Genomic DNA, 15,995 nt, shown 5'->3' with positions numbered 1-15,995 from the left:
TCAAACCAGTGTAGTCCGTGTCCATGTTAACCCAGAGTTTAGCTCTTTGCTTTGCCTCCAAACACACTACTCTCTTCCCTTTACTTCTAGGCTCTGCTATGAGGTCAACAGAAAGCAAAGCTCTTCTTCTCCTCCTCCTCCGACAGAGTCATAGACATGAATACTCAGATGTGCTGCTGAGCGGAACAGTGTTGCCTCCATATTGGGTGGGTCCCTGACTCTTCACTCCTAACTGGACTGGAGCAAAGCAGGGCGGGCAACTATGGCCATTTTTTTGTGCAGCCCACGCTGGCGCACTATTGACAACAGATTGTGTGGTAGTACTATTGACTTTTCTGGCTACCTGTTGGAAATTTATATAAATTTTTTTCAATTATATTTATATTTGAATTAAAATGCCATATTGGGCTGGACGATATAAAAAGTAGTATATCGATTGAAATATTTTTATAATGATGGATATCGAAAATTATTAAAAATTATTTTAAAAATTGTAGAAAATATATTTCACGTGCAGCCCTGGCCATTTTATTTTGGGTATTTTTATTTTTTCTCCGCTTCTTCTTGCTGCGACATCTTGCTGCCTCATGCTCTGTTTTGGTTTGAGAGGGGAGGGCCTGGTGACGTAGGGTGCCCAAGTCTGTGGTTTTGATTGGTTAGGAGTAAATAGAGTCTAGTATGCTGCTGCCTGATAGGTTGTAATGAAAAAAGGTTATATTGAAAAAAGGAAACTATCGACCCATTTTTTTTCCCTGTCGCACCACATGTCTATTGATAGATATATTGAATTATCGTCCAGTCCTAATGCCATACCATGTGGCAACATGGAGAAACAAGGGCCTGGGCAGGATTCAACCCCCAGACTCCCAGGTGAGTCATGCTTGCTAACCAGTTAGCCAAAGGGACATCCCTGTGGCCAAGTAGCCAGGGCGCATGATCAATCAGGATACAGTGACAGGATGCTCACCCTGTCACACATATGTCTGATTTATGAAAAAGCTTGATAAAATTTGATTTTTTTAGTTGGGTTCCTCAATATAAATAAAAGCCCTGGGAGCGAATGGGAAACCACCCAAGATGGCAGACTGCTGCTACAGCAGCTTCACATGGCAGCATCTGTCTACATTGTGTCTACGTACGTGATGTCTGTGGGCAGAGTAAACAGCTATTGCTATAAAGCAGGAAGAGACCTCCCACTAGTGTTCCTACATGAACCACAAAATTTTTACATTCAGTATTTGGTCAGCTGAAGTCTACAGTGGTAGTAGTATTAGTAGTGGTAGTTGTTGTACTACAGAGTTGTACAAGGTTTATGGCTCAAGAACCACTGACACCAGTTTAAAAGCAATAGCTTAAAGTTTTTAAAAACTTTTTAGTGTTGCTTCAATGCTCCGTTTCTTTGGTGACCACCACTTCAATAAATACAATTTTAGAAATTTCAAAACCTGTTTTTCTTTACACGTATGATCTTATCTGACCAGTTTGCCTTCTTTTGATATGGCCCACAGCCACGACTTATCGAGAGGCCTTTTGGAGTCTTCTCGTGACGTGAAGCATCAAAAATCAAGCAGGATCCTGGAACTTATCTAATGATTGAACTAAAAGCTTAAACAAAGAACATCACAGCAGATGCCGTGAATGTCTGCAAGATGGAGATTCACCTGGAGAAGGGTGCATAGATCTGGGAGGGTGCAGTATCATTTTACACTGTTTCCTCCGTCCCACCTCCTCCTGTTTGCTTCTCCTCTCTGTCTTCAGCTCTTGCTCAGGATCACATTAATATTCCTTTGAAGCCCCTTTCAGTTGCAGCCTGATCTCCCTGTCCCTCTCTTTTCCTTCCAACCTTTTCCTCCTCACTTTTTTTTTTTTTTTTTTTTTTTGCCTGAGCTTATTGTTTTCTGGAAGGGATTGCTCTGCAGCAGCATGGGGCAGTTTTATTACCTTCAGTCAGGAGTTCCCCTGGTTGCACAAAAGGTGTGCAAACACTGTGCACACACACACACACACACACACACACACAGGGTTTGTGGATACCGATGCCTTCGACAGACCGTGTTGATTGGTTCAGAATGGTTGCTGCCTCTTGTAGGAGAGTGGAACGGCTATTTTTAGATCAAGGGGTAGCTGGGAGAGAAATACTGAGGAGGGCTCTGAGTGTGAGCGTGTGTGCATTTGTAAGGAATACTGCAGTCTTGAAAGAAGTTTCATCCTCACACACACACACACACACACACACACACACACACACACACACACACACATGCATCAATGCAGCACTGCCCCTCTTGAGTCAGGGTGTATTCCATGTGCTTGCCATCCTTTTTTTTTTTGTTTCTCATGCTCACCCCCACCCTCCTCCAGTTGCCTCCCTGTCTCCCTTGTTACTTCCTCTCTTCCTTCTGACTTGGCCTGGTGTGCAAATGTCAGCACTTTCCGTGCTGTTCCCCGTGTTTACCTCTGTCTCCATGAAGCTGCCCCATCGGCGCTGCTTTCCCTCCCACAATTTTACCAGAATGTCCAGCTTACTCCATTTTTCCATCTCTCTCCCTAAATGTTTTCATCCTTTCTCAGTTTGATTGCATCCTTCCTTTGCCTTTTTCTTGTCAATTTCCATTTTTTACACCACTCTTGCTTCACTCGCTCCTCCTCGTTCATGGATCAATGAGACTTCATTTCGAGTATCATCTTGACATTTTCAGCCTTGACTGCTTCTAGCACATCTAGTTTTTGGCTGAAGTCCACCACAGCACCACCTCCACCCTCTAAACTGCCTCGTCTGTGTCTATTCCAAGACAAGAGCTCACCCAATCATGTTTGCCCCCATCAAAGGAAATGAAACACATCTCGTCATCTTTGATGGATTCTTTCTGCTTATTTTAGCTTTTTGGTCTGTGTACGTATGCAATGGTGATGCGGCTGTTGGCCAATTGCTCACTACAGTAATATATTGAGTAGGCGCTCAAGACACCGAATACCTTACCTGGAATTGGGAAAAAGGGGCATAGTCCTGGAGCCAAAGGAGATCCTAGGTGCGCTGATCCTCTGGCTTTAGGAACATAGTGTCACTTAACTGGCTAGAAAGATCTCCGACTCCACATTCCAATCTTTCATTCTCATAGTTTTGCTTCATGACTGAAAGAACACGATCCAGTGAGGTGAGGGGCTCTGTTATCCATGTTGAACAGAGCTTGCTGGTTGGATCCATTTGGAGGTATTCCAGGCACAGCCCACAAGCTGAAGGCCTCTGGGACAGATCCAGAATTCACTGGAGGGATTACAGCTCCTCTCTGGTATGGGAACACCACCTTGGGATCCCCGAATAGGGGTTGGAAAGTGTCTGGGAAGAAGGATGTCTGTGTTCCCTTGATGCAATTTAATCATAATTAAAACTGGTGTAAAGTAAAAAAAAAAAAACATCAATTTGATTGTACGAAGCTTCCTCATGTTTTTTATGGGGTCAAAAGAGCCTAAAAAAACTTGATTATTATTCCAAAGCGGCGAGATAAAGGGTTAAAGTAAGAAAAAACAGTCGACTGAATGATTTTGTTGCATTTTTGTATTGGTGTTTTAGCGTAAATAAACTAACTGAACTTCTTCCTTTCTCTTTGTCTATCCAGTGAGCGACAGCTGTTTCAGGAACCTCGCGGAGGACCGCAGTGGCATTAACCTCAAAGACCTCGTGCACGATCCCTCCTTGTGAGTATTCGCCCTTTCTCAACAGTTCAGCCAACAGAAATTACTTTCAAGTGTTTGATTTGGTTTTTTCTTTGAAAATCTCTCACGCACACGCAAACACACAGCCGTTCTGCATGCATGCATCTCTGTTCTTTGACTTTTGCGAAACTAAGATTAAACGCATTTCTTGTGAAGAGGAATTCCCAGCATGCATGGCAGCACTCAAAGAGCTTCAGCATGCAAGGCTCTGTTGTTTAAAGATGACTGAAAAGATCAACAGTTGCTTTCATCAACAGGCTGCGCGTCGTCACAAAGCCTTGTTGCTTTTTTGTCTTACTTCCTGTGTTTAGAATGGCTTTCATGTTCATACATTTACAAGGTTTGACTCTATCTTTATTTCTTATTTATATTTAAGCACAATACCTTTTTATAAAGGGTCTGCATTATTTTATATTTTCCAGAGCAACAGTTGGCACAATATGATAAAATACTACCGTTGGCACTGTTGACATGTCATTCTTTATGAAATATAAGATATTTTAGTGAATTTGGAAATAAGAACCTTGGATTTGGTCAAACCCCGCCTCCTGTGTGAATTCCACCATCCTGTGTGAATTCCACCATATTACACAGCTGCAGACCCGCAGACAGCAGATTCACAACTATGTTCTTTAAACAGCTTCAATCTGCAAACAAACATAGTTTTTTAAACCTGTACAGTAAAATTAGTATTGTACGATTGGTTCTTTACAAACATGAATACTACCAGAAGCAAAAGGAATCATTTCTGATGCATTCAGGGATCGTGTTTGGCAGGGATTTTTACTGAATCTGCTTTAAACTGGGCCTTAAAAGTGACCTTTTTTTTAGCACTTTATTGTTACTTTTTCTCTGAATTGTTTCTATATAAACAAACTCAATAGAATTGAATATATCTGCAATCATAATTGTTAAAGAAATAAAAGTGATGTAAGAACATATAAGAAGCTCTGTAAAACATTTTAGACTGCATCAATCTGCTTTTATTTGGACCTCATTGATCAGGCTAAAAAAAAGTAAAACAGCCTGTCGCCAACATTTCCCAGCAGTTCATGAGACGATTTTTAATAAACGTTCATTTGTCAGCCAGTTTTAGATGATTATTTTTAAGCAGAAAAATTAAGAAATTACAGTGAGACTTATGACCGTGTCCCCAGGGGCACCCTGTGGGGGACACTCCAGGAGTATGGGGTGGGTGGCTTTCTGTTAAGGGCCATTCAGTCCCTTTACCAGAGGAGCGTGAGTTTGGTCCGCATAGCCGGTAGTAAGTCGGACCTGTTCCCAGTGAGGGTTGGACTCCGCCAGGGCTGCCCTTTGTCACCGGTTCTGTTCATTACCTTTATGGAAAGAATTTCTAGACGCAGCCGTGGTGTGGAGTGTGTCGAGTTTGGTGGCAGGAGAATCTCGTCTCTGCTTTTTGCGGATGATGTGGTCCTCCTAGCTTCATCCAGCTCTGACCTTCAGCTCTTGCTGGGTAGGTTCGCGGCCGAATGTGAAGCGGCTGGGATGAGGATCAGCACCTCCAAATCTGAGACCATGGTTCTCGACCGGAAAAGGGTGGCTTGCCACCTCCGGGTCGGGGGAGAGGTCCTACCTCAAGTGGAGGAGTTTAAGTATCTCGGGGTCTTGTTCACGAGTGAGGGTAGGAGGGATCGGGAGATCGACAGGCGGATTGGTTCGGCGTCTGCAGTCATGCGGACGCTGAGCCGATCTGTCGTGGGGAAGAGGGAGCTGAGCCAGAAAGCCAGGCTCTCGATTTACCGGTCGATCTACGTCCCAATCCTCACCTATGGTCATGAGCTTTGGGTAATGACCGAAAGAACGAGATCGCGGATACAAGCGGCCGAAATGAGTTTCCTCCGTAGGGTGGCCGGGCTCAGCCTTAGAGATAGGGTGAGGAGCTCGGACATTCGGGAGGGACTCGGAGTAGAACCGCTGCTCCTCCGGATCGAAAGGAGCCAGTTGAGGTGGTTTGGGCATCTGGTCAGGATGCCTCCTGGACGCCTCCCCGGGGAGGTGTTTCGGGCATGTCCTGCCGGCAGAAGGCCCCCGGGTCGACCCAGGACACGTTGGAGAGGTTACATCTCCAATCTGGTCCGGGAACGCCTTGGGGTCCTGCCGGAGGAGCTGGTGGACAAGGCCGGGGAGAGGACGGCCTGGAGCTCCCTAATTGGGATGCTGCCCCCGTGACCCGGACCCGGATAAGCGGAGGAAGACGAAGACGAAGCAGTGAGACTTGACCTCTGGATGCACCAAAAGTTAATGTCAAAGTCCCATTAGTGATCCCACACTGGTGAAATTCATCTCCGCATTTGACCCATCCCGTGGGGAGTGGTGAGCTGCAGCTGTGGCTGCACTCCGGAGCTATTTGGTGGTTTAACCCCCAAATCCAAACCCTTAAAGCTGAGTGTCAAGCAGGGATGACTCAACCGGGATTTAAACCTCGATCTGCTAGTCCCAGGACGAACTCTCTACCACTAGGCCAGAGAAGGGTTCACTGAAAAGAGCTACATGTTGTTGCTGCAGGTGGTATAAATAACTAAAACTCAGGTTTATCATATTATTTCACATAAGCTGCAGTCAAATTGAGAAACTAAAGCCGTTTAAACAACACATTTTGGCTTTTGGTGAGTTCAGTCTTGTCTTTAGTTCATCAGTCCTCCATGATGTGAACCATATTTCTTCAAACGGAGGTGGTTCAGGTTAGCCTGGCAAGCCAGACTAAATAAATGTATTATTTAGTCTGGCCACGCTCCACTGACGGCTCTCGGTTGTGGGGCGGGTTCTACCGTTGTCTTTCAAATGATCTCCGCATTCCACTGGACAATGAATGTAACATACTCTTGTTTCACTCTGTTGCATCATCCCACCCACCAGGCATATAGAGTGCCCTGATTGGCCCACAAAGCGGATAAAGCTCTGTGATTTGTTCACTAAGCAGATAGAGTACTATGATTGACCCACCATTATGGACCAATCACAGCTCTTTATGTGTTTGAAACCCCTCTAGAGAGCTGTGATTGGCCAGCCAGAATGCTGTTGGGGCTGCAGAGGTTCCAGTGGCGCGTTCCTAGACCAAACTTTGCAAAGCAAGAATTTGGTCTAGTTCACTAGGCTAGGTTCAGGTGACAGATCCTGAAAAATCCCTTTAAGGACTGGATGCTACAGATATAAGTTCTCTTTGTTTTCACTGATTTTGAGTCATTATTGAGACCGAAACGGGCTTGTATTGACAGTGACTTTCAAACATACTTATTTAAATGCCCCTCATACATTTGCTGATCTGCCGGAGCGACACCAGTCAGCATCACTGACGCGTCACCAGTGCCCCGCTCCGAGACCCTGAACTGGTCAGCCCTCATCATGTCCACTAAGATATGTTTAATTTGAGACTGATGTGTAATTTATGTGTCAAGTCTGTGTGTGACACAGGGAGGCCGTGTGAGGAGCCCTTGGCTATGTCGAGTGTGTCACGCAACAAGGGGAAATCATGTGTGTGCATTTTTAAACTGCTTTTTTTGTACAGTTTTAGTCTATGTAGCATTTAAAATATGTCTTAATCCATTTTTTTTTTCTCTATCCAATCCTAACTGGGACTGGGAGATCGGGGTTCAAATCCCAGTTGGGTCATACCAAAGACTTTACAAATGGGACCCAATGCCTCCCTGCTTGACACTCAGCTTTAATTGGATGGACTGGGGGGTTAAACCATCAAATAATTCCCGAGCACAACCACTGCTGCAGCTCACCACTCCCCACGAGGATGGGTTAAATGTGGAGAAAAGTTTCACCAGTGTGTGATGATGACTAATGGGACTTTAATTTTAACTATTTAATTGCATTCACACACAGTAATCTGATTTTAAAGAGTTTTATTTTTTTATTTTAAAATGTTGTACTTAAATTATGCAGCCCATTGGTGCTGAATGCATGACTTTTCTGAGGTTTTCTCAACAAAAAAATGTGTATTTTACGATTCAGAAGGTATGAGAACACCAAGACCCAAAGCAGCTGCAGCTATGAAAGAAAAGTATGGATGAATAAAATATCCTAATTAGTTTATTCTAATGTAAGTTTTAAGTAACACAGTAAAAACATCTAAAATTCATCTGAAACGTGTTTGTCTGAATGGAGGGGTGTGTGTGTGTGTGTGTGTGTGTGTGTGTGTGTGTGTGTGTGTGTGTGTGTGTGTGTGTGTGTGTGTGTGTGTGTGTGTGTGTGTGTGTGAGAGAGAGAGAGAGAGAGATCTACTGATGTTCTGTTTGCTGATCAGCTGACTTCGATGTAGCTTTGTTTTTGTTTTTGCATGCAGAACTGAGATTTTCCTGCAGGTGTGAATATTCAAAGCTGTAAAATTTGGGATTACATCAGCCTTGATGTAATTGGTCTGTGTTTGTGTTATCATTTAAATACATTGTATGATCATTTATTGTGATTCTAAGCATTAGCATGTGACTCTTCAGTCAGATTTAAATTTTTAATTTATTTTTATTTTTTGCAAGAGCTGCTTTTTGAACTTGGCTTGTGGCACTGATGGAGATCCTGTATTTAGTCATTTTTAATTACTAAAATCAACTTGGTGGTATTTACAGTGCTGTTCTTTTGACAGAGTCATGTTCAAGTTTCCAAGATTCTAAAAGGGAATTTTATTTTAACGTTTGTGTTCTTTTACATGCACCATGGTGTATTGAGTAGTAATAATGCACAAATGTTGCATTATGGGTAGTGTATTGTGGACTTTACTGTACGCTGTTTGAAAGCCAATTGTGGATTTGCATCAGAAAGGCTAAATGAAACGCGTCTATCAGCGACACTTTGTGGGTTGGGTTAAGTCTGGGCTCAGGGGTCTGCAACCTGCAGATCTGCAGCTCCACTGACGTAAATTAGATCCAGAATGATACAAACCTGAGGAATATTAAGTTAATGTTCAAATAAATAACTGGTGATTTTAGAAGGGCCTTTTCCATGTAAACCATTGTTTTTTTGTTTTTGTTTCTTTGTTCGCTCTTGATTCTGGAGTAAAACATTTTTGGGCTGGTGATGGTTGCTCACTTCTGGCCAAAGATCATCCTGTAGGTGATCCACTCCACACATCATCAGCTCCTTCAGGTAGACCAGCGAGCTCCTGCTGCCATGACAGAGACACGCTGACATCTGGGTAGAAATGGGGTTGAGGAGGAGAACTAGCATGGTGCCTCAGCAGGACTCCAAACATAAACTATAATCACAGCATCTTTCCAACAAACATTGACAAGTGGAATCAATCAGTCGGACGGTTTTCACGTTCAGGACGATTCGGAAAAGATTATTTGTGGCAGAAAAAAGAACGAGGCGAAGGAGCAGAGCAGATACCAAGACTCAAGGACAAAGACGATGGAAAGGTGAAAGTGTGTCCAAGTGGATGCACTAGAATGTTTTTTTCCTTAATGGACACGTCTCAGTGAGTACTTTTTCATGTATGCAACAAGAGTGTGAGGCTGGCTGAGCCATTTGCCCTTCAGCTACTTGTTTTGTTAAAAGATAACAACTCAATTTTGCAAATGGCCGTGGCTAAAAATATCTGGAAGAAAGTCAGAGGGGTGCCACCAGAGCTGATTTAACTAACTGAGTTAACTATCAGGAGTTGGTCAGCCAAAGTAAAACCCCTGAAAAACACCTGCAGTCCACTCCAGTATGTAGATGGATTCAGCATCCAGGAGGGTTTATAGGTTTTTTCACTACTTTGGTTGTAAATTTAATAAAAGTTGGTGTTTACATGCACATCAGAAAACCAAACTATTGCCCTAAATGGGCTAAATAGGCGTTGGTCTTGCTGAAGGCGAACTGGTTCTAGTTATGCCGAAGCACCCAGATAATGCAGCAGGACCACGACTGCATCTGCATGTAAATGGCTCAGTCAACCAGTTACTTCCAGAAGTGACAAGACCACGGACGCAGTCTTCTTGTAATGTCATCTCTACACAGAAACACCTAACAGTACGGTGTGCTGCTATCCACCTTGTTCTTAGGGCTCTTGATGCTTTGCGCAAAAGATGTAGGAGTCTTATGGTTCACGTTCATTTACGTTGAGACGATGATACATACATCCTCTTTTTACAGGCTTTTAGAGACGGTTTTATTTTGAAAAATGTTTTATTTTTATCGGCTCTTAATAATTTTGGCTGATGGCCGATATAGAAAAAATTGAATATATCGACCGGCCTCTAGTTTTTGGAGATAGGAAATACAAAATGGGGTCTGATTTACATACGTACGGTTTCTCTATACATGCTTTATTTCTAAAAAATTTCATACAGCTGCAAATGTGGACAAAATAAAGTACTATAATGAAGTGTTAGACAAATAAACAGTAATGACTGTTTGAGCTGAAGAAGCACAAGAAGACATTTAAATGTATTTTATTAAAAAGTGGGTAATTGAAATGAAATAATAATTTAAGTTAAGCTGTGAAAAAGCTCTAAAAAGATAAAGTACAAGTTTTTCCTAAAATATGATTAAAATTTTAAAAGAACTTAATTAAAACACCTGAAAAAAACATGAATTTAGGCCAATTTAAACCTCCAAAAACCCTGTTGAAAAATATTCTGATATTAAAATCAGGCTTAAACTTAAAATGATTCCTATATTTGAGGTATTTGCTGAAACATTGGGAGTTTGATTTTTCTTTTAATAATTTTGCGCTTGTTTTAAACAGATGCATACAGAATAAAAATACTCCAAGCATTTGCATTGACCAGCTCTTAGTTTTTTTATATATAAAAAGAACATTTGAAACTTATTTTTCAGCCAATATAAAATACGTTTTCACGTACTACATGCATATTGGCCTTTGCACTCGTCATTAATGAATTTGTCATGAATGGCACGAACAACCCAGTTTCTTAAAAGCACGCTGTAACGTGAGGACAAGTGGCACTTTTGCATATTTTTGCACCGTTCCTGCAGAATTTTGAGTCGACATATTTCACCTGTGGAGGCAGACACTTTTTTTAAATCAACGCAGAAGGATTTTGTGATTACTTGGACCTCTGAGATTCTTCACAGGTTTAATAAACATATCAGACCAATGAGTGGTGCCCGTTTAGCCACATGTGGTAAATGTTTCTGTTTACATGTATGAGGCGTGTTTAAGGAAGGAGCCAACGGCGAGAAACCGTCAGACGTGAACCGCCGTGACTTTTACTCCACAAAGAAGCAGTTGAACCATTGTGAGGCGAGGCTAATCTGCACACTCTTTTAAAGTGTGTATGTGTGTGTGTTTAGAGAGTGGAATCATGGGAGTGGAACCTCGCTGAGCACTCGGAGCTCTCAACACGGCAGGAGTTTGAAGAAGTGAGTTAGTCCATGCCTCCTCTTCCTCCACCTTTCCATCTATCAGCTGAAATGTTGAGAAGTGACCCCTCGAGAGCCTCCTTCCTGCACATGGATGAACCAACAACTTAGCTGTAATGGCCTCAGCTACATGTTACTGCTGGGAGTGTGGAGATGACCCAGGTTCTTGTCTTCTCCCTGGACGGAGTGTGTGTGTGTGTGTGTGTGTGTGTGTGTGTGTGTGTGTGTGTGTGTGTGTGTGTGTGTGTGTGTGTGTGTGTGTGTGTGTGTGTGTGTGTGTGTGTGCGTGCGTGCGTGTAAGAGGAACACTGAGAGAGTTTGAGTGCTTTATACAAAGAGCTTGTATTATTATTAATGAAATCACCCTGCAGATGGGTCTCCTCTTGGAAGGGTCCCACAACCATTGATTTGCAGCACACCCTTTCTCTCTCTCCCACACACATGCACACACACACTCACACACACACATGCCCCATAACAGTCCATCTCTCTTTTTTCCCTCACTCTTTTCACTCTACGCCTCCTCTCTTACTCCGTCTTCCCCTCTCTATCCTCTTTTCTGTGCTCGTCTTTTATTCATAGATTTGACCGAGATGTCCAAGCTTTCAGGCCACAGCTGTTACCGTGCTCATTTCTCTCCCTCTGTCCCACTCTTGCATCTTCCATCCCTGCCTCCACCTGCATTAAGGGTTTGTCAACACCCCTGGCCAACTTCAGCCAGTAGTTTAAAAACAGCTTTGTGTCACAACCCTCTGCAACACGGAGAAAGATATGTTACTTTTCTCCTTAAAAACACTCCTTTTAGTTTAGATCACACCCTTTCAAATTAAAGGCCAAGCGCCACATCTGCAGCGAAACAAATTATGCGTGCTTTCCTATGAATCTGCATGGTGGGATTTTACTACTACATGCTAATAAATCCTAAACGTATTAAACTACATTTAACTTCCCTATTAATGCTCAGTAGTCGTCCCCCCCCCCCCCCCATCGGTACTGAGAGCACCTTTAGAGTGGACTAATTTCACTTGCACACACACATTTATCATATTTAGTTATCTATGGAATACTGTACATGCTCGGTTCTTGTTTTTATCCTTAGTGCTTTTTTGCTCTTTTTTCATGGCTTTATACCGGGTCCTGAGTTCAAATTTTGTATCACAAGCATGTAAATGTGAACAGGGTATGACAATACAAGTTTCTTAATCTTAATGCCTTTTTTACTGTTGCATTTAAGGGATAGTAACAAAGATTTTTCAAATTACTCATTAGCATAACTGATCTATTAAAATAGTTGAGTATGTAATATAAATGTCAGCTGTTTCATTCATGCATTCATAATTACAGCCTCTGCTGCAGCCATTCTGCTCAAATGAGAGGAAATCTGGAACAAACCAGAAATGTTAAGGATCTGGGGTGTAAACAAAACAAGCAGGAAATTCAACAAAACAATAAAAGTAAAGATGGCTGTTTTTTTAAAACTACATCATTTGGGTTTTACATTATGAAATTAATAAAATATAATAAATTGTTTACATTTATTGGTATTTTAATATTTGGAACATCAAAAAAGTTTGGAAAAAGTTGTTAAAAGCCCCAATATTTTTTTATTTTTGGAAATGATTTTGTATTTTACCCTGAAATGCTATAGCTTAAAATTGCATCGTATGAATTACCAATAAACATAAAATTTAAGCCGGTTTCTGGGATCATAGTAATTGCATTTCTATTATAACATTTTTTATTTACATTTGCTAGCAGAATGACGTATTTTATTAAAAGGTCTGACATCATTGTTGTATGAACCTGCGTTTAGTTTTCGGTGAAGAAACAAGAAATATGGAGGGCGATATGTCGTCCTAGGAATGACAGGCCTGTTGTTATATACAGAATTCATCAAACGTTATTTCTACCTGAATATGTGAAAATCTGTTTTATAAACTAAAGAAAAGCAAACAAACTCATAACACTCAGTGGCAAACTCACTCAACACAGCAAACGGAGGCTTCTGACAGGAGGGGTTGCCAGGGAAACGGTGGGAAGGATCCCTACTTATTTGTGCTGAAGCATATTTTCATTTGGACTGAAACAGATAGGCATGAAAACCCTGAGAGGGCGCGAGAGGTGATTTGTCCTGACAGCTCCTTTACTCTCCCGAGGTGTAACACAGATGCACTCACACATAAGTGGACAAGTGCACATGCATGAGTACATGTAAACACACACACACACACACACACACACACACACACACACAAAATCCTCCCTCCTTTCTCAACAAATCAAGAGAAGTAAATCCCTCGTGCCATCATAGAAATGTCAGTAGGGAAGGTGTGTGTGTGTGTGTGTGTGTGTGTGTGTGTGTGTGTGTGTGTGTGTGTGTGTGTGCGTGTGTGTGTGTGCGTGCGTGCGTGCGTGCGTGCGTGCGTGCGTGTGTGCGTGCGTGCATGTGCTTTTTTGTCAGAACCTGAGCAGCTTATTTTTGTTTTTTAGAATTTGTTTTTATTTTTTGTAATGAGGATCTGCATTGGGGCTTATTTGAGAAACACCATGCTGAAGCCTCTGAAGTAGTTTTCTTTAAAATAGAAATTAACGTTTTGTGTGCGGATTCTTCACCTTGAGGTTGCATGTTTGATTTTTCTTAAGATGCTTTACTGTGACTGACCACACGGGGTCGCTATAGCTTCATCAGCATGAGCTCCCACCCCCACTCCTACAATTTGTGGAAAGTCCTTCCAGGAGGGGGATTCAAGGACAGTTTCTTAAATCTAATTTTCACTGATAAATTTATTTAATTCATGCATTTTTTATGTTACTCACCTGTTGATGTATTACATAATAGGGGCAGCAGTCGCTCAACAGGTTGAGCGGGCTGTCCAGTAATCGGAAGCTTCGATCCCGGCTTGGGACAGAGAATTCTGCTGACACTTAACCCACCTTGCCTGCTGGTGGTCGGAGGGACCGGTGGCGCTAGTGCTCGGCAGCCTCACCTCTGTCAGTGCGCCCCTGGGCAGCTGTGGCTACATCGTAGCTCATCACCATCAGTGTGTGAATGTGTGTGTGTGAATGGATGAATGACACACTGTAGTGTAAAGCCCTTTGGAGTCCTCTGACTCTGAAGGGCACTATACAAGTGCGGATAATTTATAATACTGTCACTAATTGGATTCCCATAATCTGTTTTACTCTCACTTCACCTGTGAGTGGGTTTGGGAAACAAATTCATGAACTCGCACCTTACGTGTTGTAGATGGTGTTCTCAGTTTAGAGAAAAAGATTAGTTCTGACCAGATTGATGAGCTAACTGCTAGTCTGACTAGTATAGTGGATCAGTTAGTAGTACGGATGCCTCCCAACAAGAAGATCCCAGGTGTGACATTTTCCCCAGGTTCTTCGGTTTTCTGCCACAGGCTAAAAACATGCGTGCTAGGTCAGTTTGTTGTGTTGCTTTATCTTCAACTGTGAGTCACTTTTGATGAACGCTTATGCTAAATAAACATAGGGAGGATTACTAAAGCAAGTCTCTTTTTCCAATTCATTTTGATTAAAAAAACCAAGTAAGAAAGTAATTGTTCTAAACTTTTCCGAAATGTTAAATAAGATCATTTAAACATGCTGCTCTGGTAGAACTTGTGGCAACAAAGCTGTGTGCTGTATACTAATAAAGGATGTCCTTGAGACGGTCATCCAGGGTTTAACTTCTCATAAATGTTTGATGAGGCGTGCGGCTCTTCTGACCTGTGTGACCTGTGTGAGACAGGAAGTGTTTTCATTCCATTCCAGATGTGTTCTTATGAGGACTTCTTCTTTTGTCAGGTTGGGGGGTATGATCTCAGCCTACAAGATAGTGCCAGATGAAATAGATGAAATTAAGGTGAGTTGCCTATCACATGCCACATTGTTCCTTTTGGTCTATCATGCTGATTTCATTATTATTATTTATTTATCCCTGTGCTTCCACACAGGAGACACTGGTGGACTGGTGCGATGAAAAAGAACTCAACCTCATTCTCACCACCGGAGGAACCGGCTTCGCTCCAAGGGACGTCACACCAGAAGTAAGCACCTGTTTTACTTGTTTCTGCTCACATATTAACCCAAAAACAACACAAGTGAAACGAGTAAACCTGATCCTGCAAGTATTTTCTCTGAAACGTTAAGCTAGAGCTTTAACATGGATTTCTGTGATTGAACTGTTTCATATTTGACACCACTCTGCAGCCCTCTGCTGAACAAAAACCGCACTGATACATTTTTGCGGAGCAGGCAGGTTTTAGCTGTTATGCTAGCGGTTAGCATTTCAGTTCGCCACTTGCCAATAAAAAGCACAATAAGAAGAAAAATAAGTATGTCGGTTCTGTTGGCATCATGGCGAAGCCTGGAAGTAAAGTAAGAGTGTGATGGAGGCAAAGCAAAGAGCTAAAACCAGAGTGAACATCAGCGCAGCCTACGCTAGTTTAAGGGAGCTAAAGGAGGCTCCAAAATCACGGACTGATAGTGACCAACCTTTGCTGGACTTTTAAGTAATTGTATTTTTTCTAATTGGATCTTTTTACTTTGTAGTTTATTTTAGTATTAGTTGGCTCATGTAAGAGTTAGCTTGTTGTCAGCGCTAGCTACAGCAGGGTTGTTTAAGACAGTTGCAATGTCACTTTCAACCAGTAGGGTGGAGGAGCAGGAAATTGCTCAGTGTTTAAATTTCCTTATTTTACAATTTATAAATTTAAAGGTGCAGTGGTAAAAAGCTGTAAAAGCAAGCTACATTTTTCTTCAGGCTCCTCCTGGAGTTGCAGGATCTGATGGTTGCAGAAAATGGTACAACACCAGCTTACATACAATCACACAAGCAAGTGCTAGGCACACAGCTCTGCTGAGCTGCTAAGGTCATAATTTCAAGAACCAACAGAATCTCTTCCCACTTGCTTCTTTTCCCCTCTACCCCCAAAAATTTT

General features: G+C 42.2%; 1 protein-coding gene across 14 annotated transcripts in view; it reads left to right on the top strand.

The window, feature by feature from the left end:
* gphnb (gephyrin b) overlaps nt 1-15,995 on the top strand; it is a 102,797-nt gene that overhangs the window by 35,192 nt on the left and 51,610 nt on the right. For 10 of the 14 annotated variants that reach the window (XM_054748056.2, XM_070543696.1, XM_070543694.1 and 7 more), the window contains exons 2-5: nt 3,618-3,696; nt 10,978-11,046; nt 14,860-14,917; nt 15,009-15,101. In XM_054748056.2, the coding sequence (XP_054604031.2) occupies nt 3,618-3,696; nt 10,978-11,046; nt 14,860-14,917; nt 15,009-15,101 (299 nt within the window). The remainder of the gene's footprint in view (nt 1-3,617; nt 3,697-10,977; nt 11,047-14,859; nt 14,918-15,008; nt 15,102-15,995) is intronic. The other 4 variants (XM_015947497.3, XM_070543686.1, XM_015947502.3 and 1 more) reach the window with 1 other exon arrangement.

This window comes from Nothobranchius furzeri, chromosome 2 (genome assembly GCF_043380555.1).
Source record: "Nothobranchius furzeri strain GRZ-AD chromosome 2, NfurGRZ-RIMD1, whole genome shotgun sequence".
Classification (NCBI taxonomy): domain Eukaryota; kingdom Metazoa; phylum Chordata; class Actinopteri; order Cyprinodontiformes; family Nothobranchiidae; genus Nothobranchius; species Nothobranchius furzeri.
The sequence above is the reverse complement of the archived record's forward strand: the minus strand, read 5'-3'. Positions and strand labels throughout refer to the sequence as shown.